Source organism: Mus pahari, chromosome X (genome assembly GCF_900095145.1).
Source record: "Mus pahari chromosome X, PAHARI_EIJ_v1.1, whole genome shotgun sequence".
Classification (NCBI taxonomy): Eukaryota; Metazoa; Chordata; class Mammalia; order Rodentia; family Muridae; genus Mus; species Mus pahari.
In genome coordinates, this window is record NC_034613.1 from 88327437 (window position 1) to 88351853 (window position 24417).

Below are 24417 nucleotides of genomic sequence, written 5' to 3' on the forward strand. Positions count from 1 at the left end.
ACACACACACACACACACACACACACACACACACACACACACATACACACACACATGTACACACACGCACAAATAAAAACATAATAAAGTTTTTAACGTAAAAGTTTCGTGTGACAGTTCTACTTGTAGTATGCATTAAAACATAAAACACACACAATAAACACATTCAAGCCATTCCTTCCACTGCTCTCTAACCTTGCTTTGCCTCTCATCCAGAATAGTCTTCACCTGGCTCTTATAAAACTTCACCCACGTTATTAAAACTCTCAGATTCTCAAACACTATTTCCTCAGAAAGGCTTTTACTGACTACTTGTCTAAAATGGTGCTCTTTTGAGTGAATTAGTAATCATCACTAAGTATTTGTTTATTTGTTCATAGCATAGCTATTTCAGTAGACTACAAGTTCTATGATGGGCAAAGTCTTTATTTTTTCCTAGCCCATCTCTCTAGAGCCTAGGACAGCTTTTGGCATAGATTAACACGTAATATATGTTTACTGATGAATGAAAAGTTGAAATAGGAAATTAGTGTAGCAATATCCTGCTCCCCTTTCACTTCTGTTGAATACCAATTAGACCCACCCACTGCTCCATCAGTAGAGGTCCTATGGGGAGCAATAGAAAAAAGATCCACTATCAAATCAAACGTGGTGGTGCAGGTCTGTCTGTAACCCCAAGCACTGAGGAGGCAGAGGCAGAGGCAGAGGCAGACAGGTTGTGAGTTTGAGGCCAGCCTGGGCTAGCTCTGTTTTAAAAAGTGTGCCACTTCCATCCCTGCCAAGGTGCAGTATCAATGGAGGTCTAATGGGAGCATGAGTTAGTACTCCTACTAAGCAGCAATGAGGTGCTTCCCTTTTGTTCTCAAACTATCAATGTTGGCCCACTATTGAACCCAAATGTTTTATTTTTTTTAGGGAACTAGACCTAAACATATTTCAGCGGAACATATGTCTTGGTGGCACAGGGCTGTAATCCTAGCATTGGTGCAGGCTGAGGCAGGGACTGTAAAATCAAGGCTTGCTTGGGCTATATAGGAAGTTCAAGATTAGCTTGGGCAATTTAACATGACCCTGTGATGGTTATTCCTGGTTGTTGACTTGACTATACCTGGAATTAACTAAAAGTCAAATGACTGAACACACCTGTTAGAAATATTTCTTACATTACATCTTTTGAAATGTGAAGACCCCCTTCTAATACAGATCTTTTGAGGTGGGAAGATACACCTTTAATCCAGATATTTTGGGGTAATTAGATCCACCATTAATCTTGACCACACCTTCTGCTGGCAGCCTATATAAATGATATAGAAGACAGAAGCTTGTTCTCTCTTTGCCTGCTTGGACTGAACTGTTAGATTCTTTGACTTTGCATTGGTAGACAGCCATTGTTGCACTAGATGCACCATAGCCTCTAAGCCATTCTAATAAATCCCCTTACCATAGACATACATATGTGAATATACATTAATATATATTTATATAATGCATATTATGTAATTATGTTTATATAGAATAATGATTGAGCCGGGCGTGGTGGCGCACACGTTTAATCCTAGCACTTGGGAGGCAGAGGCAGATGGATTTCTGAGTTCGAGGCCAGCCTGGTCTACAAAGTGAGTTCCAGGACAGCCAGAGCTATACAGAGAAACCCTGTCTCGAAAAACAAAAACAAAACAAAACAAAACAAAAAGGTGAAAAGAAAGTCTGGGGCTATAGTTCACTCCATGGTATGGTAGATCAATTGCATAACATGAAGTCTTAGCTTCAGCCTTTAATACCATATATTTCCTTATACAGTGTGTGTGTGTGTGTGTGTGTGTGTGTGTGTGTGTGTGTGTGTGTGTGTGTGTAGGCCAGAGGACAACTTTTGGGAGTCAACACTCTCCTTCCACAATGTGGGACCTGAGAAATTGAACTCAAATTATCAGGCTTGGCCCCAAGTGTCTTTACTGCAAAGCTATCTTGGTGCCCACCTTCCCATACCTGCCTTTTTAAAAAAATTACTGAGAGTTTCACTAAGCTACCCAGGCACGCCTTAAACTGGGAATCTTTCTGCTTCAATATCTGGGCTTACTTGGGTGAGCCACCATGGTTGGCTCAGATTTTCTTCTTCTTCTTCTTCATTTTTTTTTTTTCTGATTCGAGTGACTGAATGGAGTTATATTTTTAATTTTATTTTGTTTCCACATGTTAGTATAGAGAATATAATTAATTTTAAGCATTTTAATAACCTCATTGAATGTTTTTTTTCTGTTAATTTCTGTGGTGGTACTTGTTATTGAACTGAGCCTCACGAGCCCCTCTGCCGTGGACTTTAGTCCTAGCTCCTGAACTCATTTTTTAGTTCTAGCTATTTTTTTTTACATAAATTCCTTGAGATTTTTGGCATAAACCATCTATCATAACAAAATAGAAGCAATGTTTTTTTTTCCTTTCTGATTTCTCTGTCTCTCTCTCTGTCTCTCTCTCTGTCTCTCTCTCTCTCTCTTTATATATATATAATTTCCTTTTCTTGCCTTATTGTACTGGCTAGGAATCCCAGTACTATCTTGAATAAGAGCAGCAAGATTAGATATCCTTGTCTTGCCCTAGAACTTAGAAGGGAAAGCATCCGATTTTGTCATTCACTATCACATACCAGTACATTTTTTTAAATAGATGCACATTTTGTTTGGTTTTGTTGTTGAGGCAGGGAGATACGGTGGTAATGATGCTTGTGATCTCAGCACTCGTGAGGGGCAAGACGATTTCCACAAATCCCAGGCCAGCCTGAACTACATGGAGACTTCTAGGGCAGCCAGGACTACATGGCAAGACTCTGTTTGGGGCTGGAGAGAAGGCTCAGTGTGTAAAAGCACTTAGAACACACTCATGAGAACTCTAATCCAGATTCCCGGAACCTGCACAGAACATATCTGGAATCCTAGGGCTCCTACTGTGAGATGGGAAGCAGAGACACAATCCCTGGAAACTCAAGGGCCAGCTAGACTGGCATGGGTGGCAGTGAACACCAGAGATCCTCTCTCAAACAAGGAGGAAGACTAGGACCACTCAAGGCGTCCCCTGACCTCCATATGTATGCTGCCACACATGTGCCTGTAGTCACACATGTGATCGATCATGTTGTACACAAGTCTCTGCCTATGTACGTATATGGGAGAGATAGAGAGCACTTTCCTTAAAGAACACAAACAATAACAGTGGCAACAACAGGTTTTTTTCTTTTCTATTTTCTATAAGAGATAATATAGAATTGGTGCTAACTCTTTATTTCAGTAGAATTAGAATTCTCCAGTGAAGCTACGTGGGCCTTGAGTTTTCTTTTTCAAGAGGTTTGTAATTTCTATGTTGATGCTATTATGATTAGAAAAGATATTCTATATAATCTCAGTTATTTACAATTCTTTGAGATTAGTTTTATGGATCGGTATATGTTCCTATCTTGGTATATGTTCCTTTAGTACTTAAAAAATGTGTATTCTAGAATCGTTTGGAGTAACCTATAGATGTCAGCTTGAGCCTATCAACGGGTAGTGCTGCTAAGTTCTATACCCTGACTCTTTTCTGTCTGCTAAACTGCCTGATGAGAAGGGGATGCTGAAATCTCTAACTCTAATCATGGATTTTCTTTTTTTCTTTTCTTTTCTGAAATGTGGGTTGAACCAAGACCTTACACAGGCTAGGCAAGCACTCGGCTGTTGGGCTATCTTCCCAGCCTCAATGATTGATCTATTTAGCTTTCGTTCTTCATGTATTTCAAGACACTGATGTGTGAGGCATACACATTTTTTGGATTGCTTTGTCTTCATACATTGATACTTTTATTATATGTTAAAAATGTTAATGGAGAGACTAAAAATCTAGCTGTGTATGGTAGCTCAGACCTGTAATTCCGGATATGTGGGAGACTGAGGCAGGGGGATTGAAGCTCAAGACCTGCTTGGACAACCTAGCAAGATTCTGTCTCAAAATAAAAGTGAAAATGGCTGAAGACATAGCTCGGGGTTACAGTGGTTGCTCTAGCACACAGAAAGCCCTAGTAAAATTAGCAACAACAACAACATTAATAGTATTTAAATTTAAAAGTTGAATATTGCCATCTTTATAGACTGGAAGATTCAGCATAGTAAAGATATCAATTATATCCAAAAGAAGTATAGGCTTAACATAAGCCCTTTCTAAATTACATCAAAATTACTTTATTGTACTAGACAATACTATTCTAAAGTTCATATGGAAAGACAAAGAACCAGTTCAGCTTAATTTTGTTTTACATGTATTTACCTAGAATGCGTATTCATGTGTATGTTTGTGTGCATGTAGGTCAGAGAATTACTTGAGGAATTGGTCCTCCCTTTGTACCACGTGACCACATGGGTCACAGGGATTGAACTCAGGTCATCAGGCTTAGTGGCAAGAATCTTAACCTACTGAAACATTTGAGCAGTCCTAACTAACTTCTTTTTTGAGACAGGGTCTCGATCTGTAGCACATGCTGGCACTGTACTGTCAATGCTCCCGTCTCAGCCTTGTGAGTGTGGGGACTGCAGCAGTATACCACAACTCCAGCCTTTACCTAAAATGATTTTGAAAAACGAAAACTATGAGGAAACATTCTCATTCTAGGATTTATTATACAGCCATGGTACTAATGACCATGAAGAAACAGATTTATAGATCAGTGGAGCAGAAGACAAAACCTAGAGAGACTGAAAGAGTTACCTTAGAATGGATGAGCATTTGGAAAAGGAAACATCTGGATTTTCCGCCCTTTTGCAGGACAAGAGAGGGTTTAATTTTCAACAAAGCAACATCTAAATTTCAAGATAAATGGAATACCCTAGAATTCCTAAGGTACCTAGAAGAAAGGCACCTGAAACTTCGAAAACACTCACCCCAAATCCATTTTTGAAATGGTCTGTAGGTGTGGTGGCCATATTTTATAATGTATAATTGTCAAATAAGATCTAAAACTAAGGATTAAAGCTTTGGTCTTTTGGATAGGCTCTATAACTGCTCTATTATTGAGCTACATCATTGGTTCTTACTGTCTTTTTCTTTAAACAAAAAACATACATTAGTTTTTTTTTTCTGACTGTGAAGCAATATATATTCATGCTAGAAACTTTAAAAAGTATTTACAAAGAGGAAAGAAAAATTACTCATATTTTAATCTAGATGACAACTGTTTGGCAAAGTAACATTGAAGATAGATGAATACAGTGACACTTGCCTGCAATCCTAGCACTGGAGAGGCTGAGACAGGAAGATCATGAGTTTGAGGTCGACCTGGGCTACACAGTGAAACACTGCCTCAAACAACCATTATCACTGAAGATAACCTACTGCTATCATTTCTTTTGAATGTTTTTCTGTGCGTAGCCATATATTCACACATATATACATTTATAAAATTGAGAGTCGATGGCATTAAACCATTTTGTGGTTTTTTTTTTACTTAATATATAATACTTGTCTCACCCAAGTCTTTCCAAAAATCTTCTTTGTAATTGGCTGCAACAATTTTTTTCATATAAAAATATTAGATAGAATTAGCATTATGTCTCAAATTTAGTATATCAAACAGAATATGATATGAACAGAATAAGTTATTTTAAGCATGGGTGTGGTAGCTCCCCAGTCTTGCTTTGTGCCCACCTAGGAAACCCTAGACTGACTTTCCTTTTTCCCTTATCCTGGTGGCACTCTTTCCACACTATTTCTCAGCTCTCATCCAGACTCATCCAGGCCCACCTTTAGACTACACTGTCTCGATCCATCCCAATCATCACTCTATCATGTCATTCCTCATGGTAGAACCTAGAATGACTTCCATGACTTCCGGGTTTTGTTTTGTTTTTTTTTTTTTTTTTTTTTTTTTTTTTTTTTTTTTTGTATGTGATCTGGACTATTCAAATTGAAATTCACTCCACTCAGCCAGCTCTGTCCTCATACTTCTGAAAGTCCCTTGCTGACCGTCACATCTGTTCTCTGCTCTATTCAGATCGTCCAGCCATCAGAAAGTAATCTCCCTCAAGCTTTACCCTCAGCTGCTTTTATGCAGTGTCAGCCCCCATGATATCCCCACCCATCCATGAAGGCAGAGGTCAGGTTTTCAGCCACGCTTAGTGCTCCTGACACCAAACACATCGGAGGTTCAAAACCAACTTGACTGAGTTGATATTTAAGACAGGACCATACCTCTTAAAATGTAACTGATTCACAATGCATTTTTGGGAGCCTATGAAGAGTAGGAATGGATTACAAAGAATGATGGGGTAAAAACAGGTGAGAGATGATTAGTGGGCACAGGCAAGTCAGTGCTACCATGTGGGGGCTAGCTAGGCCTGGATTCAAATCTGCAGTTCACTACTTGGCGTTATGTGACTGTAAGTATGGTGGACTGTGCCTGTGGTTACCAGTCTCCTACCGCATAAGGACATACATGAGACAGTTTATGTAAAGTCCTGAACACAGTGAGTGTGTGGTACATTTGCACTTCGTTTTTACCTCATGGTTTTAGTAGAACATTCCGGTTTTCATAAGTGATCTGTCAATGGCCTTCATCTCATGGTGTATTAAATTTAAGCTGCTAATTTATCATAACTTTGGGGGAATAGCCCCCCCAACCTTTTTCTTTTTTAGAATTTGTAAAAATTGAAGCATGCCACTTTTGTAACTTATTTGGTGACAGTAACCACAATAAACCTTTTCATTCCTTTTGCTTTTAGTGAAGCAAAGCTACTAGTCTGATCAGTGGGAAGGTGCAAGCAGGTGGCCGGCTCCTGGAGTCTGCCCGGGGGATGGGGGAGGGATCCGGAGAGGGCAGAGAGCAGGAAGGGGAGATAAGGGAGAGAAGGCACAGAGATCTTTACTTAAGGCCAAGCAAACTGGTTTGGGATTCCCACCACAATCCTGCTCCAAAGTCCTTCCAAGAAACCAGAAAGCGAGTGGTTGGTTTGTCCTTGGGGGTCAACCCGGCTTCCTAACCCCTTTTCAAATGCTTCTCAGACAGTAAGAGGGTGTGTGTGTGTGTGTGTGTGTGTGTGTGTGTGTGTGTGTGTGTGCGCGCGCACACGTGCGCGCGTGCACGTGCGGGAGGGGGGAGGGGGGAAGGGGGAAGGGGATAAGCCTCAGTTCTTTGGGATAGTGTCTCTTCAAGCAGAACTGCTTTGAGCTTAAGGGCTCCAGCAGTCCTTGGAGTCTGAGCCCCACTGCCAACCCATAGAATGATAGTACCTTTAGACTTCAGGCTCCAGTTGGGGTGGGATGGGGTGGATGCTTCCTTCCCCATCCCCCACACAATAGTTCTCTCAAGAATATTAGCAGCAGATGTGCAAAGGGTCTCAGCATGGGGCTGTGGAACTGTAAACAGCAGGCTGGAGCTGGTGGCCATAGCACACTGGAGGTGGCAGGAGCTACCCCTTGTTACCCTGTCCTCTTCTTAGCTCAGAATGGAGGAGTTCAAAGGTCCAGATTTCAGTTGGGTGAGAGCTGATGGAGCACTCAAAGGCATGGCTTGGGCGCCAGAACTTTAGGAGCCGCTCATGGACGTTTTCCTCTTGTTTCCAGGGATTTCCAGGACTTCAGGTGCTTTGGATCAGCGACATGGAAGGAGCAGAGTGTGCAGTGTGGGGGTAAGAGGGGCTTACTGGGGGCGGGGCCGTTGGATAAAGCACACAGAAATGGTGAGATCTGACAGGCTATGCTTGCTGCCAAGGAGAGGTAGGGAACCAAAAAGGCCAAAGAGCCTTTTTGGGAACTGTAAAGTTCCCACTGAAATACAACTGGGCTCAAATGGCTGCTCTACCCCTCACAGTACACTGTGAATCACACTAGAAGTGGTTAGTAAGCACTTGCTAAATGAAGGAAGAGGACCTTGGTTAAGTCACTTAATTCTCTCTGAGCCTTAGTTTCTTCAGCTAGAAGAGACATAGTAGCTATTTTTCTTTTTTCACCTGTACTTTCTCTCCCCATGATAACATCAGTCTGTAGATCCCTCCTTAGCCTGCCCTGTACAGGCTGCTACTACACTGTCAGCTTTCTTCAGCAAGGACTGGAAAGTCAGGTGGAGCCCCTAGGGCCTCTTGCACCCTCTTCCTCTCCCATTCTTTCTTCCATTCTCTTGATCCACCATGAACTTCTTTCGGTATCCCCAGACAAGTTTGAAGTATAGTTCTGAGAACCCTTAAGCATGTATTGGAATCTCCAGGGTTAATTCCAGCACATAATCACAACTGCATAGTGCACCCTCCCCTCTTTTCAGAGGGTTAGGTCTGGCTGAAGCAGGAAGCTGGGAGCCCCAGGTGGCCCCTACTTGCTTTAAATGCCATAGGTAGTGCAGAGCAGCAAACCTCCTACCTCTACCCAGGTTCCCTATGCAGAGCTAGCTGGGCCCCTCTGAGGATTGAGCACATCAGTACTGTTCCAAGTCTGGAAGGTTCACTATGAGCTAATTCCTCTGGAGTATGTTAACCAGAGGAAAGACAAATAACTCCAAGCATGTGGAGATGGGGCAAGGATGACTTCACATTTGTAGTCATGAGCTGTGTTCAGTCATGCACTCTGAAACATGGACTTTCTTGGGGGCAATGAAGTGTACACTTAGGGTAGCTCACTGAGACAAGAAGGACAGTTTGTGAAAAAGAAAACGGACCTTTTCTGTGTCTAAAGTGAGGAGCTTTAGTTAAGTCTCTGTGGGTCTTTTGTTTTGTTTTGTTTTTGTCTTCTCTTGTATGTGCATAGGTGTTTTGCCTCTGTATGTATGTCTGTGTGAGGACATTAGATCCTCTGGAACAGGAGTTACAGTTGTGAGCTGCCATGTGGGTGCTGGGAATTGAACATCTCTCCACCTGACTCTCCATGTTTTACAGTTTGTCTTTTTTTTTTTTTTAAATAAAAAGACTGATGGGCAGAAAAGATGGGCTAAAAATTTGCCTCTGCATTTAGTTGTCCTGGTGCATGTACATGCATCTCTATAAGACAAATCTTCTGGGGTTTTATTTCCAATAGGCTAATATTTCATTATTTATGTTTCTAAGGGATTTAGTGGGAAAACAGAAAGAAACAAACAAACGACAGCAAAAGACAAAACCTAAAACAGGAACAAAACTCCAAAACCCCAAGGCTGAACAAATTCAAGCGGATAGACACACTGGGGTTGAGTCCATCTCTCCTCTCCATGCCCCCTCACCGTCCCTAAACAACCTGTGACTACCTGTACCCTGCTCTAGGTTTTGATGGGATGGGGACGCACAGTGTGGAGAAGCCAGCATCATGGAGGTTTTTATATACAAGAACAAATGACAGTCTTGAAGACTGGATAAGGACATCTTTCAGAATACAGAAACCTCAAAAAGCCTTTCCACACTGACCATTGTCATGGCAACACACTATCTGATGGCAGCCTGTGTCACCAGGCTGAGGGGCACAGTATCAGTATAGTAGGTTAGCTTGGCCATTTTGAGCAGCGTTTGGACTTCTTTCTAGCCTCAATTCTTTTAGGCTGAGCTGAGTTTTCTTTTTCAGTTCTGGACTCAGGTGCTTTGTTAATTTGGTAAAAGAGACAGTTAATGGAAAATCAGGAACATTTCTCCTAGTCTCTACTCTCTGTCCTTGCCGCCCACCCTCCTGGCTCTTTGTCACCTATTCTTATTGACTTCGCTTCCCTTTGTCTCCATATCAGTTTTTTCTTTCCCTCAGCAGGCCATCCCCACCCAACACAGTGACTCATCAGCCAACCTAAGCTCTCACCAGCTCCTTCCCCCTGTGCTCTCCCTGCTGTGTATAAATGTCTGGAATCTCAGGGTTGGAAGGAATCCTCTCCCCAGGCAGGAGTCAAGTGACCTTCTACTCTTCACCTTGTCTCTAGTGACAGTCCCCATTCTCTTCTGGGCGCCCTGTTTCACTTCAGATAGCTCTAACTGTTATAAATTCCTCCCAGTGAATGAAAATCAGTTCTTTTTATGACACCCATCTGTGAGTCCACCCCTGTGCCCTAAAGCCATACACAGACCCTGTCCTGCTGCTCTGACAGCTTCCCAGAGAAATGAGGCAGGGTGCTTGCCCTCCCCCTCCCCCCACCGCCCCTCGCCTGAGTTTTTCCTTCTCTAGAAATCCCCAGCCCTTCTAAGCAGACCTCTTGGAGCTTGGGCTCCAGTGATTTCCCCAGACTGGCTGACCTCCTGCAACATGTTCCTATTTGTCTAGAGCCCTTTTAAAGTGAGGTCCATACTGCATTAGCATCTCTGGAAGCCACCTTGACCCAGTGACTCACACTGAACTCCATGTCAACTACTGTCTCTAATTCTCTTTTAGACGAAATGCTGTTAAGCCACATCTCATTTTGCTTTGCATGAAGTCTCTTTTGAGAATTCAGTTTCTGGCTCAGATGTTTTCTACCTGCTGAAATTCATTGTGTTACTATCCAAATAGTGCCTCTATCTGCTAATACACTTCAGAAAGTTTGATGGCTGTGTCCTCCTTTTGTTTTAACTAACCTTCAGCACTGCCTTTTACCTTGAGTCACCCTCACTTGCTCCTCCCGTAGGTTTCCCTGCTAGCTCATCTCACTGCATCACTTCCCTCACAGCTTCTCCTCTTTGCCATTTCATTTCCTCAAGAACCAATGGCGCCACTGTCTGGAGTGATGGGCCTGGGAATGTGTGCAGAGGCAAGGGCATCCATTCATATGCACACCTGAGGAATGAGCAGGTACTGCAGAGGTATGTGTCTGCTGTCTGGTTTTAGTGCTTTGGGTACCACCAGAATTTAGAGCCTAGGAGGGAAAATGGCAAGGTAGGAGAAGGAGTGATAAGCGTGAACCAGTGAAACTGGTTTAGAAACAATCTCACGGAAAATAGGGACTGTGTTCTGGAGCGGAGAGGAGCAGTGGGAAGCCAGGGGGAAGGGTGCAAATCTACAGTGTTTGTCCAGATTGGAGCACAGCAAGAAGGGCCAGCAACAGAGGAATTAGGAAGGTCTTCAAGATTTGAGATGGGAGGAAGACTTGTTAGAAAGTGAGGACTTGTAGAGTGGGAAGCTGCCAGGAGATCAGAGGAAGGCGATTTGAAACTTTAGGGGCAGAAGAAGCTCTGCGTTGCAGGACCTTACAAGGGGCAATGAGCTGTGAGTGTGTAACTGTGAGGTCTGCGACTTATTAGCATAGAAAATCTTCTCAGGTCAAACCCAGAATCATGGTCTTTACCAAGGGCTCTGCTGTTGTCATCGAGCTCACTCTGCTACTGAGCACAGCTTTCAGCAAAGACCCTCAGAACATTGCAGATCCCCTTAGATGAGCCCAGTTTTGAGCAGGCCTCTTTTCACACAAGATTGCACTCCAGAGAAAGTCAAAAGTGGGTATTGGCACTGTATGTGTCATTTTATGAATAAACAAGAGAATTTCGCTCTTTGGGGCAGGCAATATGATATGTTTGGCCTCTTAACTCTGTAAATAGGATCCAAGTGTATGTACACATACACACATGCACACATGCACGCATGCTCACCAGGAAAATGATTGCTTTAAACACTTAAATGATAGGTAAATCTTTTTTAAAGGGGGGTGGGTAGAAGCAGCTGGGAGGTTGGGGTTCCAATGGAAAGCTAAGAGCAAAGACCCTCCCAAGAATCTAGTGGATTATATAGCCATAACTACCATTCCTCTCTATCCTGGAGACAAAATAACTTGTGGGGAGGGGTAGAGGGCAGTAGCTGTCCTCCTGGGTTCTAAGAGCAAGGTTGGAGCCCCCTCCAAGAACATCAAACTCCCCGATTGCTCATAGGACCTTCATAGACTTGCAAGGCTCTCTCTTAGACCATGCTGCAAGAGTGTTTGGGGGAGGAATTCATTCCATATAGTAACACCTCAGGTCTAAATTCCCTTGAACTTCCCTCAATTTAAAGAGGAGTTTCTGTTTTGCTTTTTCACAGCATTGGAGATGGAGTGGTAGGCAAATGCTCTACCACTGAGACATATACCCTAACCCTTAAAGATGGTTTTACTGTTGGCCTTTTCAAAGAAAAAGGTTCTCAGAATATTTTATAACTCATTTTCCCTTGGAAGTGCCTTAAAGCTGAACCTTTTGTTCTTCTGAAGGTGACATTAGCCAGCCAAATGACAATCTCAACCAGAGTGAGTAGCTTGTGTAGAATTCCGGCTACGAGATGTCAGGCCAAAAAGAGGCTTCCTTTCCAAGTCAATGGAATGATTAGCTGCCAAAAGACAAATGGTATTTGAGGAAGCCCCCAGCAGCAGGCCACCACACACTGGGTGGAATAAGGAGGGCAGGACTGGAGGGTGGCGCTCACCTTTGATGTAGTTGAGGATTTGCTGGATTCGGTGGGGCTCATTGCGGTCTGGCCGGCAGCTTGGCGTGATTTCCAGCACATAATCAGGACCATATGCTGTGAAAAACTGTAAGGAAAAGGGAAAGGCAAAAAAACAAACAAAACCACATAAAACCTCCAAACCAAATCACATACAAACAGGGCAATCAAAAGAAGTTCACTATTCCTGACTCTGGCCAGGGCAGCCTCAAAGGGCAGAGTGGCAGGAAGTGGCAGGAAGCTCTACCCTGGTGGCATCACTATGTGCACTTGTTTAGCCCTTCAGTGACAGCCACTGTGAAGTTTGGGAGCTTGCTGTCAAGGGTCCCTCTGCTTGGGCCATAGTTCTTCCTACTTCCTGTGCTCTAGCCTGCTGGCCTACTGTGCTCTCTCCACACTTCATTCTTTTTTAGAACTCACTGCTTTCTTGCACCCCCCCCCCCAATCCATGATGCCTGTGGGGAAAACCTCCTCATCTTCCAGGCACAGCTCAAATGTCACCTCCTTCACAAAGCTGTCCTTCGTTCTCTGCCAACCTCCACAGCATTGTGCTGGTGCTTATCTTATGGCCACCATTCAGATAGGGAGTGCTTGCTTCTAAGTCACATGCAGGTCACAGTGCCAGTTGCGTGGAGGGTGTAAAGATGCATTAGTGTTTCTTGAGGGTTCTCTCGGTGAGCATAAGCGCTGGATAGATCCTTCTCTCGTCTCCCCACTGGACAGCAGCCCCTGTGCTCGACTGATCTCTTGGCCTCACAGTCCATTCACTTTTGTTAACTTGGACCCCTGCTCCAGGAACGGCAAGTGAGTCTACTAAGGCTGCCTCAGTTTTTCTTTCTCTATAGTAAAGTTTCTGTTTTTAAATTCGAGGACTCAAAAGAAAGGCTTGTGGATTCTATTTCTAGTTCACTAGATGACTCCTCATGACCTTTTGTAAGTCATGATATCTAATTTAGCTTCTGTTAGGGTCCACTTGGGGAAAAGCATTCTGTGACAAAGGAATCATTCAAATGGAATCAGTGTTTGAATGAGAAATATGCAAATCTACAATTTCTGTTTAGTTTTTTCTTTTTTTAAACAGAAATAGTATTTGTGTGTGCTGTCTGGAGAGAGAGCATATGGTTTTTAACGTGATGTGTTTCAATAGTGACATTGTTAGGTAGTAAGTAAACCAGGGAATCCAAATTCCCCCAACACAAAATAAAGCCAAACCACAAACACTAGTGCACACATGAAAACAGGGATCTTGCTATGCTGTGACCCTGATGCCACTCAAAGAACCCTAAGTTATTGCCACTGTCACTTACAGTATCCTTATTAGGAGTCTGGATGTACATCTGGAACCATGGGAAATGTTGTAGAACAGTTTCTAGAGGTTCTAACAGGGTTTTTGTGGAATCCATGAGATTAATTTCATGGGGAGATAGCTTTTGTGTACCATAAAAGAAAATCCTACACATTTAATTATCCAAGATTGTGCCATTGTTTCTCATGCCATGTATGTGAATTGACCTAGAAAGGGAGGGGTACTTAATCATTGCCAGAGATATCACTTTGTGATTCCTGGCACTCCAAATTTTGGAAATGGAAGCTACCTTGAGTAAAGATTATCTTTACCAAATCCCTATATGAAGCAGAAAAGCAAGGTTCCCTGGGGTGGGGGACACATCTAGAAACTATCCCCCCCCATCATGGCTGAAGAAAGTTGAGAAGCATTTATTTTTAGCTGAGGAGGGGCCTTCAGTTCAAGTTGTAGAAGAGAAGGCTTCAAACAGGTGTGGTGGCCTCTTCTCCTGAGATGTGTCAACTGCCGTATTCATCTCATAGGAATGGAAAGACCCGCTTAGAGCCACAGAGCACAGGCAGCTGCATCAAAGTAGCTCTTTGGGGAGACCCACACCCTTGGATTTAGAATACTATAAAAACCAGAGGCAGGGTGCCTAGCTGAGATATAAAAGGAGTGACTGCTGGCTCCACGTGCAGAGCTGACACTGTGGGTCCTTCTTGGTCAGCAAGGTGTGTTCTATGCAGCTTGTCTGGAGCCAAGGGTTTGGAACAGCATATTCTCACTTGAGCGCCTACTATGTGATTACCTACACTTTCCTACTTTAGTCCCCTTTGACAAAAGGCACAGGGCTGCTAACCACGTGGTCAGTTGGGGCCAGAACTGCCTGCCATGTGACTGAGCGGCTCTGCTGGGATTAAGCCTCTTACCCTGGCTTCATTTGCACCTGGCTTTAACTGAGCCACACATTGGGCAAAGTCATCAGTGAGCCATTCTTTGCTGAAGCAAACTTAGTACAGGTAACAGCAGAGCCTGGGCACCTAAGTGTCTCCTCACCTTTGCCAATCAAATACTCTTTTTCTCAGGTCCTGGGGGCGGGGGAGGGTGGCACTCAGATGTTTAAGAAAAGTCCCTGTATTGGAAGCCAGTTATGCACAGCAGCTGGCTGCTCCCAGTCCTGAAGGATTTGCTTGGATGAGGACAACTGAATGCATAGACTGGATTCAAGGCCTCTGTTCTTGTATTGTAAGTTGGCACTTGTTAGATCCATTCTGCTAGACCACAAACTCTGTCATGTTCTCTTTGCATGGCCCATGGAGTCAAACTCAAGCAGTCACTTAAATATACTCTGAATGAAGTGAATTTGCTAAAGGTTTAGCGAGGCATCTGGTTAATTGTGTGGAGTAATTCAGAGTCACCCCAGCACAAACAGCTTTCCTGGGCTTTGGAGGCAGAGTGAAAAGAGCTCTGGTGTTAGGCGCAGGGGCAGCTGGAATTTGGCGCCTGTATTTAGCTGTGTGCTTGTTAATCTTGGTTTCGCCATTTCCATCCCAGGCATGAGAAATGCTGACCTGTTTGGGTGGCCAGAAGATAGTATCTATCAAAGAACCTAACTTGGAGCCTGGGATATGGTGGGATTCTGATAAATGTGAAATCTTCTCTCCTGGGGGGCAAGAGACCCTTGCTTAACCCCGTCCCCTCTATAATCCACAGAATGCTGGGTGAGTGCTCAGGGCGGAGATGGAGAAAGAAGAGCCTGTTCCTTCTTCCAGAGCAAGCTTTCTGGCCTCTCCACTTGCTTCAGCCATTGGGTTAGCTTAGGGCCAGCGGAGACATTGACTTTTCTCATAGTTTCTGGTCTGAGGGTCTTGAGACCTAATCATTGAAGTGGAGAGGAAATATGATCATGGTTCATGGTATGCAAAGAAGATGTTGAGGTGGAGGGATTTTTGCTAGCACTAGAAATAGCCCATGGCCCCACCCTGGAACTGCCCTCCAGCTCCAGGAGGAAAGGAAATGGGCACACTGCAGTCCCATCCAGGCAGGTGGGGCAGGAGATGAAAGGGGCTAGCCGGCCTTCAAGGGAATATACTGGCTTTGATCTCAGCAAAGGAAGAAGGGAGGTGCTAACCCCTCTCCACCCCTTCCCCTTTCTCTGCAGCACTCCTTTTGCTTCCTGGGCTTCAGTTGAAACATTTTTTTTAGGGGAACAAGGTAGTGTGGGGCAGGGCAAATGGAAGGTATGCAGTGGGGCAAAGGGCTGGGGTTGAAGGTAATGGCTGCTTTGGGGTAGTCACTGCAGGGTCCGAGTCTTGACCCCACGAGTCAATGAATAAAGGAATGTAAATAGTTTGTCTCCAGTTCAGTTCAGCCCAACTTAATTCTCCATTCTTGCTCAATCCTTTGCAGCTCTTGTGCACACAATGAAACCAGCACACAATTGGATACCTGGTCAGAAAGATAGCAGGGGAAGCCTTTGAGGTTGTTGTTATTTCTCCATCATCCAGCCTGGTCACGGGAAACTCAGGCAGAGACCTAAATCAGCGGATTTTTCTATCTTTCCCTCAACACTTGGTAACCCCCTACTATGTGCTGGACTACACTAGTCACAAGGGTACAATGACAATAAGGTATGCTTAATAGCCCAGATAACTGCGGAGCAGTGAGGCGAGCTGCACAGGAACGTTATAAAGGTAACAAACAGTGTTAAAATAAAAGCGGTGACAGCTAATGTTTATTACAGGCTTATTAGTTGTCATGTATCTAAAGTATCCAAGCATTTTTTAATGGATTGAACTTAATTCTCACAACCAACCTAGATGGTGTGTATCACTGTTTCCATTTTAAGGTGGGGATCTGAAGCATGCATTAGGCACAAAGCTAAACTAAAACTATGTTATCCTAGAGGTCACCTCTGTAAAGTACACCAGAGGGGGGTCTGGCTAAGGGAGGATGGAGGTGGGGAAAAGGCATTCCTAGCAGAGCCCAGGCTAAGGCAAGGCACCTGAAGCAGGAGGGCACCAAATTAGGGATAATTAGCTGTAGGTAAGGAGACTGTGGGGGAAAGCAAGAACTTTGTGGCAGGCCCTGCCAAACCATGCCTTTACCATTGCCCCCATAAAGGCAGAACACAGTTTTGTTCTCTGCCATGTTGCCGTTTCTCAAAACAATACTTGCACTTCATAGGTGGTAAATAAATACTTGTGGGATAATGAGTGGAAGCTTGGAGGAGATACAGGAAGTGAATTGGCTATCTGTGTATAAGAGCAGGCTCACTGGCTCCCATGTGGAGTCTGTTGGAATTTGAGGAATGAACGTGAGTAGGGTCACCTGCTAGGAAGCCGGTGCTACAGCCCTGAGGGTTGCTCATCGAATTGGGACAGGGACACTTGTGGCAAAGGAAAACCTGCAAAGATAGTATCAACGGGCTGGAGCAGGAACTTGGCTCTGGGGAATAAGGGAGAGAAGAAAGATATCTGGCCTTGCAGGAGGAACAGTGAGAGGATGCAGCTTGTGGACCCAGAAGAAGGTGTAGAGGTTTGAGGGGTGATTCTAGTGGGGAGCACTCATAGTCAGGACCCTAGTGACAATGGTCTATGTGAGAGAGTAGGCCCAGTGGAAGGGGAGGCTGGGCCTCTCATGGCCCATGTGTTATAGATTTGGGCATTACCAATGACAACAAAGCTAAGGAAACAGATAGACTGCCTTGGTTGGCAGGGTAGAGGGACTGCAATAGAGGGGAGAGGAGAGTCTTGGGAAGAAATCATGGTGAGCCAGAACACTTCTGGGCTGGGCAGTGGGAGTGGAAGCAGTTCTGGCAACTAAGCTGAACTCTCTCAGAGAGTTTAAAGATTTCACTTTGATTTTATGTGCATGCGCATTTTGCCTGCATGTGTGTCTGTGCCCCACATGTATGCCTAGTGCTCTTGGAGGCCAGATGAGGGCACTGGATCCCCTGGAACACTGGAGTTACTGATGGTTGTGAGCTGCCCTGTGGGTGCTGGAAATTGAACCTGTGTCCTCTGCAAGAGCAGCAAGAGGTCTTAACTCATGAACTATCTCTTCAGACCCTCCTAAAGACTTTAAATGAGACGAGGTCTAAACTGTCTTTCTCCTGTACCCACAGGAAGGAGGATATGGACAGAGGCTTGCTGAGAGAAGAACAAGGATTTAGACAGGAGGGAGAATTCAGATGACAGTACCTTATTTTAAAGGAGTCTGGTCTGGCATGGGGCTGTGGGGAGGATTTAAAATGGGAGCATCTTGAGTTTATTTACAGCACTGGGGAAGGAACGTACAACATGGAGGCAAGAACAGCCAGAGAAAGACTCACAGAAGGAAAGTACTGCTTTATGCATCTTTATATTACCCATGGTTCTTAGCACAAGGCCTGGAGAGCAGGTGCTCAATTCATATTTGATGCATGAATAAGATAAAGTGTGATTGAGATTCCACAGTGGTCCACATCCAGTGGGAGAACTAGGATCTTGAAGGATGGGGGTGATGGCAGACAGGCAGTGGTGAGTTGTATGTGGTATGGGTTTGTTAAATGGAATCAGGATGTATGTGGAGACCACCAAGGGCTAATGAGGTAGCCATAACTGGAAAAGGAGAGCCTTGGCTTCAGGTTGAGACAACAGACTCTCCATGGTAGGCATTGGGGCAGGCTCAAGCACAGAAAGGCTAGTGACAAAAGTGGAGGTGAACACAATGGAATTCGGGGAAAAGCAGCGGGGACTTGAACCATACTTGTTGTAGGGTGGAGTAGATAGGATACTATAAGGGGAAACTCAACAGGATTTGGCAGTTTGTCATTGGCTGTGGAAGAAGGGAGTTAGTTCAGTGCGGCGGATAGGAATGGATTTACAGAGGTAAATTATGTGGTGTGAGACTGACCAATGGAAGATGGGCTTGCTGTCAGTTGGATTTGACATGACAATAGGGCACCTGCATCATGATGTTTTCACAGGTGGCTGGAGATGTTATGGCAGTGTCTGTGAGTGAAGTCATGACAGAGGATCACGGTACACCATTGGAAGAAGGGTGATACTTGGAAGGATCTTTGGGGGATAAGAATCGCAGTGAACAGTAGGGCAAAAGAGCCAGCAGAAAGGTGTGTGTGTGGGGGGGAGACAGTGAACAGAAGCCTCTTGTCATCTCAGATGAGAAGCAATAAAGAAGATACTTAAAGGGCTATACTTTCTCATGCTGCCAGCTCATCCCTGGGGACAGAGCTGCCTCCCCATCTCTCAGCCAGCTGGGGATATAATGGTACTGCTTCTGTCCAGCTCTCTTCCTGGAATACTCTAAGTGACTCTCAAACTTCTCATTGTTAACTCAAATTCCTCCCTTTTCTAAAAATTACATTTAATTCTACCAGGACAAGTCCAAGGTTAGTGCCAATCTTTCTTACAGACCTGAAGCTTTTCTCTGTGGCTATTTGGGAACATTGTGTCTCTGACTGTAACCTGGGCCCTGGCCAGGAAGAGCACTTCTTGTCCTGCATCACCTTGTGAGCAGAACTCATCATAACCAGAATAGCATAATACCAGCACTTTGAACCCTAACATCCTCTCACATGATGCATCTCAAACTTTCCTGTATCTCCAATTATTCCATCAAAGAACCTAGGTCCAACCATGATGGAAACGAAAAAGGCCTCTTTTTTCTCAGAAAAACCTTTCTGTTTACAGGAAACTCAGTTATTACATATGTCATTGATGGTACATTTTAAGGACATAAAATTGCAGTGGTATTATTGGGAGTAAATTTTATTGCCATGGCTTTACAACAAAAAACAAACAAAAATAATAACTCCATTAGTTGCTGGATTGAAGCAGCAGGAAACAGAACATCAAAGGCAATTGCTGGCAAGCAGAGGATGGAAGGTAGGACTACCCAGAGCATGACCCAGAGGTCAGGGTGATATATGCTATTGTAGAGATGTTAGGTGGACAAGACGGTGGAAGAAAAGGCAGATTGTTAGTTGCTAGAATGGAAACCTGGCTACTGTCTCAACTCTAGGTACCCGCACTCCTCATCTTACGTTTTAGATAAAGCCACTATGTATGAACTGCTTAATGGGGAGGCCCATACCCAAGAGTATAACTATACTAAGAACTGTGTCTTTGAATGAATGAATGAATATGTTATGGAAATAGTTTTATTATTAGGTATTTTTTCATATGCTGCTAAGGATGGAGCCCAGGACCATGCACATGCAAAATATGCCTTCTACCCTAAGCTGAACTCCAGCCCTTATTCTGATGGTCTAAAGGAAATTTTCTTTTTATTATAATTTTTAAAACATTTGCTATTGAAAAAGTCTATTAAGCAAAATGACAAGGTAAATCCCGAAGTGTTGTCTTACTTGAGCACCAATTACATTTAATCAGGGAATGTGCCCAATATTAACAAGTCTTATTTCATTAGCCAATGAACTTAGAAGCGACTTGTGCATATATCTATAGCCTGTTTACCTAATTAACCTATTCAGTGAGGTTCCTGAAATAGCCAATGCACAGCACTACATATACATAGGCGCATGCATTCTGTTGGGTGCTAAGTATCATTCTAGAACCCCTAGAAAAGTGGGATAAACAAAACAAAATGAATCAGGTATAGTGACAGTTCTCAGGATAAAAATGTAGAGAACAATATAATAGGAGAAACAGGAATAACTGTAAAAATATAATAAATGTATTGGTTCAGTGTGTACATCACTGGACCAGTTAGGTGGCTTGTCCAATAACCTAATGATAATACTATTAAAATCATCACAGCTGTGCATTTGAACCCAGTGGGTTTTTCACTAAGTCATGAATTAGCTAAAGACAAGGACTTCTGGAGTTATGTGTGATGAGCCTTTAACCGCAATTATGCCCTTTACTAGCTGTATGATCTTAGGAAAATCTTTGCTATTAATCTCTTGGCTTTCTTTTTTGTTTGTTTTTTGTTTTTTGTTTTGTTTTTTTCGAGACAGGGTTTCTCTGTATAGCCCTGGCTGTCCTGGAACTCACTTTGTAGACCAGGCTGGCCTTGAACTCAGAAATCCGCCTGCCTCTGCCTCCCGAGTGCTGGGATTAAAGGCGTGCGCCACCACGCCCGGCATCTCTTGGCTTTCTTGTCTGTAAAGTGGGAAAAATAACAGAACCTAGTTTATAGGGTTGTTGCAACAATATAAATGAGGTGACTCACAGGAAGTACTTTCGATAGTACCTGTCTTATAGTAAATGCTCAACAAACATCATTATTTAGTGCTAGATATTCTTCTTCTTAGGCCTTATCAACTATACAAAGAAATATAACTCCGGATATAATGGCCAGCGAGTAAAATCAAATTCTGTACAGATGTCTGTTCTCATCAAATTGGGTGAGTTTAGAACTTAGCCTGTCTTCACAAACTCTGAAATCAGAGAGCAGCAGAGATCAAGAGAAGGATCAAGTGGAAATGGCTAAGAAAAATGGACAGGAGGGATGAGGAGCTGGAAGTGGTGGAAGAAAAGGAGGACGCGGTAACAGAAAATGAGTAAATTTACATAAAGCATGGACAGTGCCTGGCCTAGAGGAACTGCTCAGGACCTTGGGAAGAGGCAGCAAAGACAAAGGTAGGGCTTTCCACCTCTCTAGGGTTTTCCCTGAAAACCAAAATTTTCCTTCAGGGTGTGGTTTTAGTGGAAAAGCCCTGGCCAAGAGCAATACCTTCTCTACATCACTACCGATACTCAAGTTTCCACTATTAGAGAGAATTCCTCCTTCATAAATACATGCCGGGCCAACTCTGGTTACACCATATGTCTCTGTTGATGAAATGAATATTTTGGAAACAGGCCTACACATCAAGCTTTTTTTTTTTTTTTTTTAATTCAGCTTTCTTTTGGCCAAGGATGAGGATAAAAGATGGGATTACACAGGGGTATTGTTTTATCTGGCTTGTTTGCTGGACAAATATTAAGATGAGTTTGGAAGCATATTCTGCTGGAGGAGAAGTAACCATTATCTTGGTGGATCCTTATACTATGCTAAGCAACTGCCCTTTCTATATCCCTTAGCTACCTGACATGCTGTCCTCACCGCCTTGATCCATTCATTGCTCAGACAATTCAGCACATCGCAGTTTTGCTTCCTCCCAACACCCTACAAAAACTTCAGTTTAGTGACCACTCTCATTTCATTGGTAGTGACTGCTGGGAGGCACTATGTTAAAGAAGTTTCTGAGCCTGGGTCTAGAAAATGTGCCATACTCAACTTCCAGTGTATGGAGGGTACTGGTACTGGGGAGGGCAGAGTTTAAGTCAGCTGTGTTCCATCTTTATTTGCTACTATTGTATTAGGAGACTAAAAGTTAGCCAGGCCTGGTAGAGAAAGCTTGTAATCTCAGGATGCTGAGGCAAGAGGACAGTAGGTTCAGGATTTTCCTGGGCTACAGAATGAGGACCAGGCCAGCCTGGGCAACTTAGTGAGATCCTATCTAAAAATCAAGTTTAAAAGGACTAGGAGTGGAGCTCAGTGGGAAAGTACTTTCCTAGCATGAGCATGGGCTCTAGTTCCTGTGCCAGTAGGGTACACGGAGAGATCAAGGACCAACAGTGACCTCCCAATTGTCCAATATAATGTTTGCTTCTCAGTTATCATTCATCATATTTGATCGTATATCATCACATGCCAAGCTCTCCTCCCCCTTATGCGCCCCCATCACCGTCTACCATTGCTTCACCAATCCTTAGGGTGGACCCTCCTACTTCATCTGTGTCTGAAGTACAGTCCCCTGTCACATCTTCAGCCTCTCTTTCTCTCTGCCAAAGCACACATTTTCTGTTGCCATTTTGATTAAATGTCTGCAGGGGCCCTGCAAGTGTGGATCCGGATGAAATTTGTCCCCTTCTATGACTTGCATTTCAAGTCATCTGTGGAACATTTCCATCTGGAAAACTTGAATTCTTGGCCCTCAAAGCTTCATGAGTTCCAAGTAGACCTAATCCAGTTTAACTCCCTTCACAGAGAATGTACTCCTTTCCCTGTTTCCTTGGTACCATGGGTGAGTTCCACCATACAATAAGACCCCGTAGTAAATATTTGAATTTATGCCTCTGACCAGGTGAGTGTCCTCGTGCTTGGTTGGAGGCCATAGGCTTTGTAGAAGACATCCCTCCCTGGGATCTTCCTATTGTTTGATGAGCAATGACTTTTTTCAAAAGCCAAATAAAATAAATTTCTTCTATCTAACTATGTGCAAAGAGATAGAACGAGGCCCTGGGGCACTCCAAGGACTTCCATTCTCTCTTGAGGTACTTTGTAAAGTCTAAAAGCACTGAATGCTTATCTCTTGGCAGGGTGCAGTGTGCTAGGAGCTAGGAGACAATGATGAAGGCCTCAGGTCTTGAAGGGCTTATCTAGTAGGGAATATAGACATGGGCAGGAATATCTACACTAATGGAATGGCAGAGGGTACTTGACTGTCTAGGATGATGGGAATTCTGAAGTGGGAATTGGGGATTGTGACGGTACGGACTGGTCAATAGGTAAGGCTTCAAGAAGATGATGAGAAGCAATAGAGCTGTCATAGAGGATGAGAAAGGTCTAAATAGAAGGAAGAGAAGGTAAGAAAGGCAGAAGAAATAGAGTGATGACAATGGAGAGATAGTTGAACATGTTACCAAACATTAATTCATAGATTCAGGAGGCTACAGCAAGAAGATGGTGAATGGATCATGGATTCAGCATCAGCCTAGGTTACATCATGAGATCCTGTCTCCAAAAAATTCATTCTAGGGGAAGGACAGAGGACTGGGTCAAAATCAGTACCAGTACAGACCTCTGGGTAACTTTCTTCTTCAAATAGCACATTTTCCTTTTGTGCTGACTGCTGACAAATTGACTGGTGTGGTAGAGAGAGGGCAAAGCAGCGGATGGACCAGATACTCCATCATCGTGGGATTTCTCACTGACACATCCATCAGATAGATTACTTCAGCACAAACTGGGCTTGGACTTTCTAGGACCTATTGATTCATTTGCTTACTGATTCGGATGATACACATGATTCCTGAGCATGTCTGTGTGCCAGACATGGCCTGGAATAGACGAACGAGACTCAGTTCCTGTCTTCGTGAGTGAATGGAGAGCCAGCTCTGGAAATGATCAATCGCTGTGGTCTAAGAAGTGCCACCACAGGGGTGCCAGCAAAGGGCTCTTATCAGTGAATGAGCAATGCTACAGAACCTTGAAGGGGCTGGACAGCCAGAACCTGCGTTAGAGGCTTTTGTCTTGGAAGCCAAAGTCCTTCACTCAGTTAACCCCTAGAGCTTTTCTCTAGGTCTCTTCCTTTGATCCTCAGAAACAACTCTTGAAGGATAATGGGGTAGGGCCTATAGGCCGTAGGGAAGATGAAGCCGAATAAAGTCACATACTTGGAGTTAGCCTCTAACTTTATTTTCCCACCAGCTTTGAGTTTTCTGTCAGAAATTCAGATCTGCCCATGTCATTCCTTTTGTCATTCCTATTGTAGGCTCCCCCACTTTTCCAAGGCCAAGCCCAATGCAAAAGCAAGAAACACAAAGGCTTTCAGTCTGTTCCAGTAAACAGATGTTTCCAGCCTTATCTTATACCAAGGCTGGTCTGAGGCCCTCTCTCTGTGGACCCATTGAGCTGTAGCATTTCTCCCACTCTTTTATCTGGTCAACACCACTGTCTCCCCTGAGCCCTTGCTAAAGGTTGGCTCTCTGCTCCATGGTTCCAGGTCCCAAGATAGACCAAGTGCCTCTCATAACCCCACAGTTCTATACTTACCACATTGAGTGCAA

General features: G+C 43.8%; 1 protein-coding gene across 1 annotated transcript in view; it reads right to left on the minus strand.

Moving 5' to 3' along the window:
* The window catches only part of Hdac8 (histone deacetylase 8), a 211086-nt gene that overhangs the window by 10724 nt on the left and 175945 nt on the right, over positions 1–24417 (minus strand). Inside the window, exon 10 of the mRNA XM_021187692.2 lies at positions 12313–12418. Within this exon, the coding sequence (XP_021043351.1) occupies positions 12313–12418 (106 nt within the window). The remainder of the gene's footprint in view (positions 1–12312; positions 12419–24417) is intronic.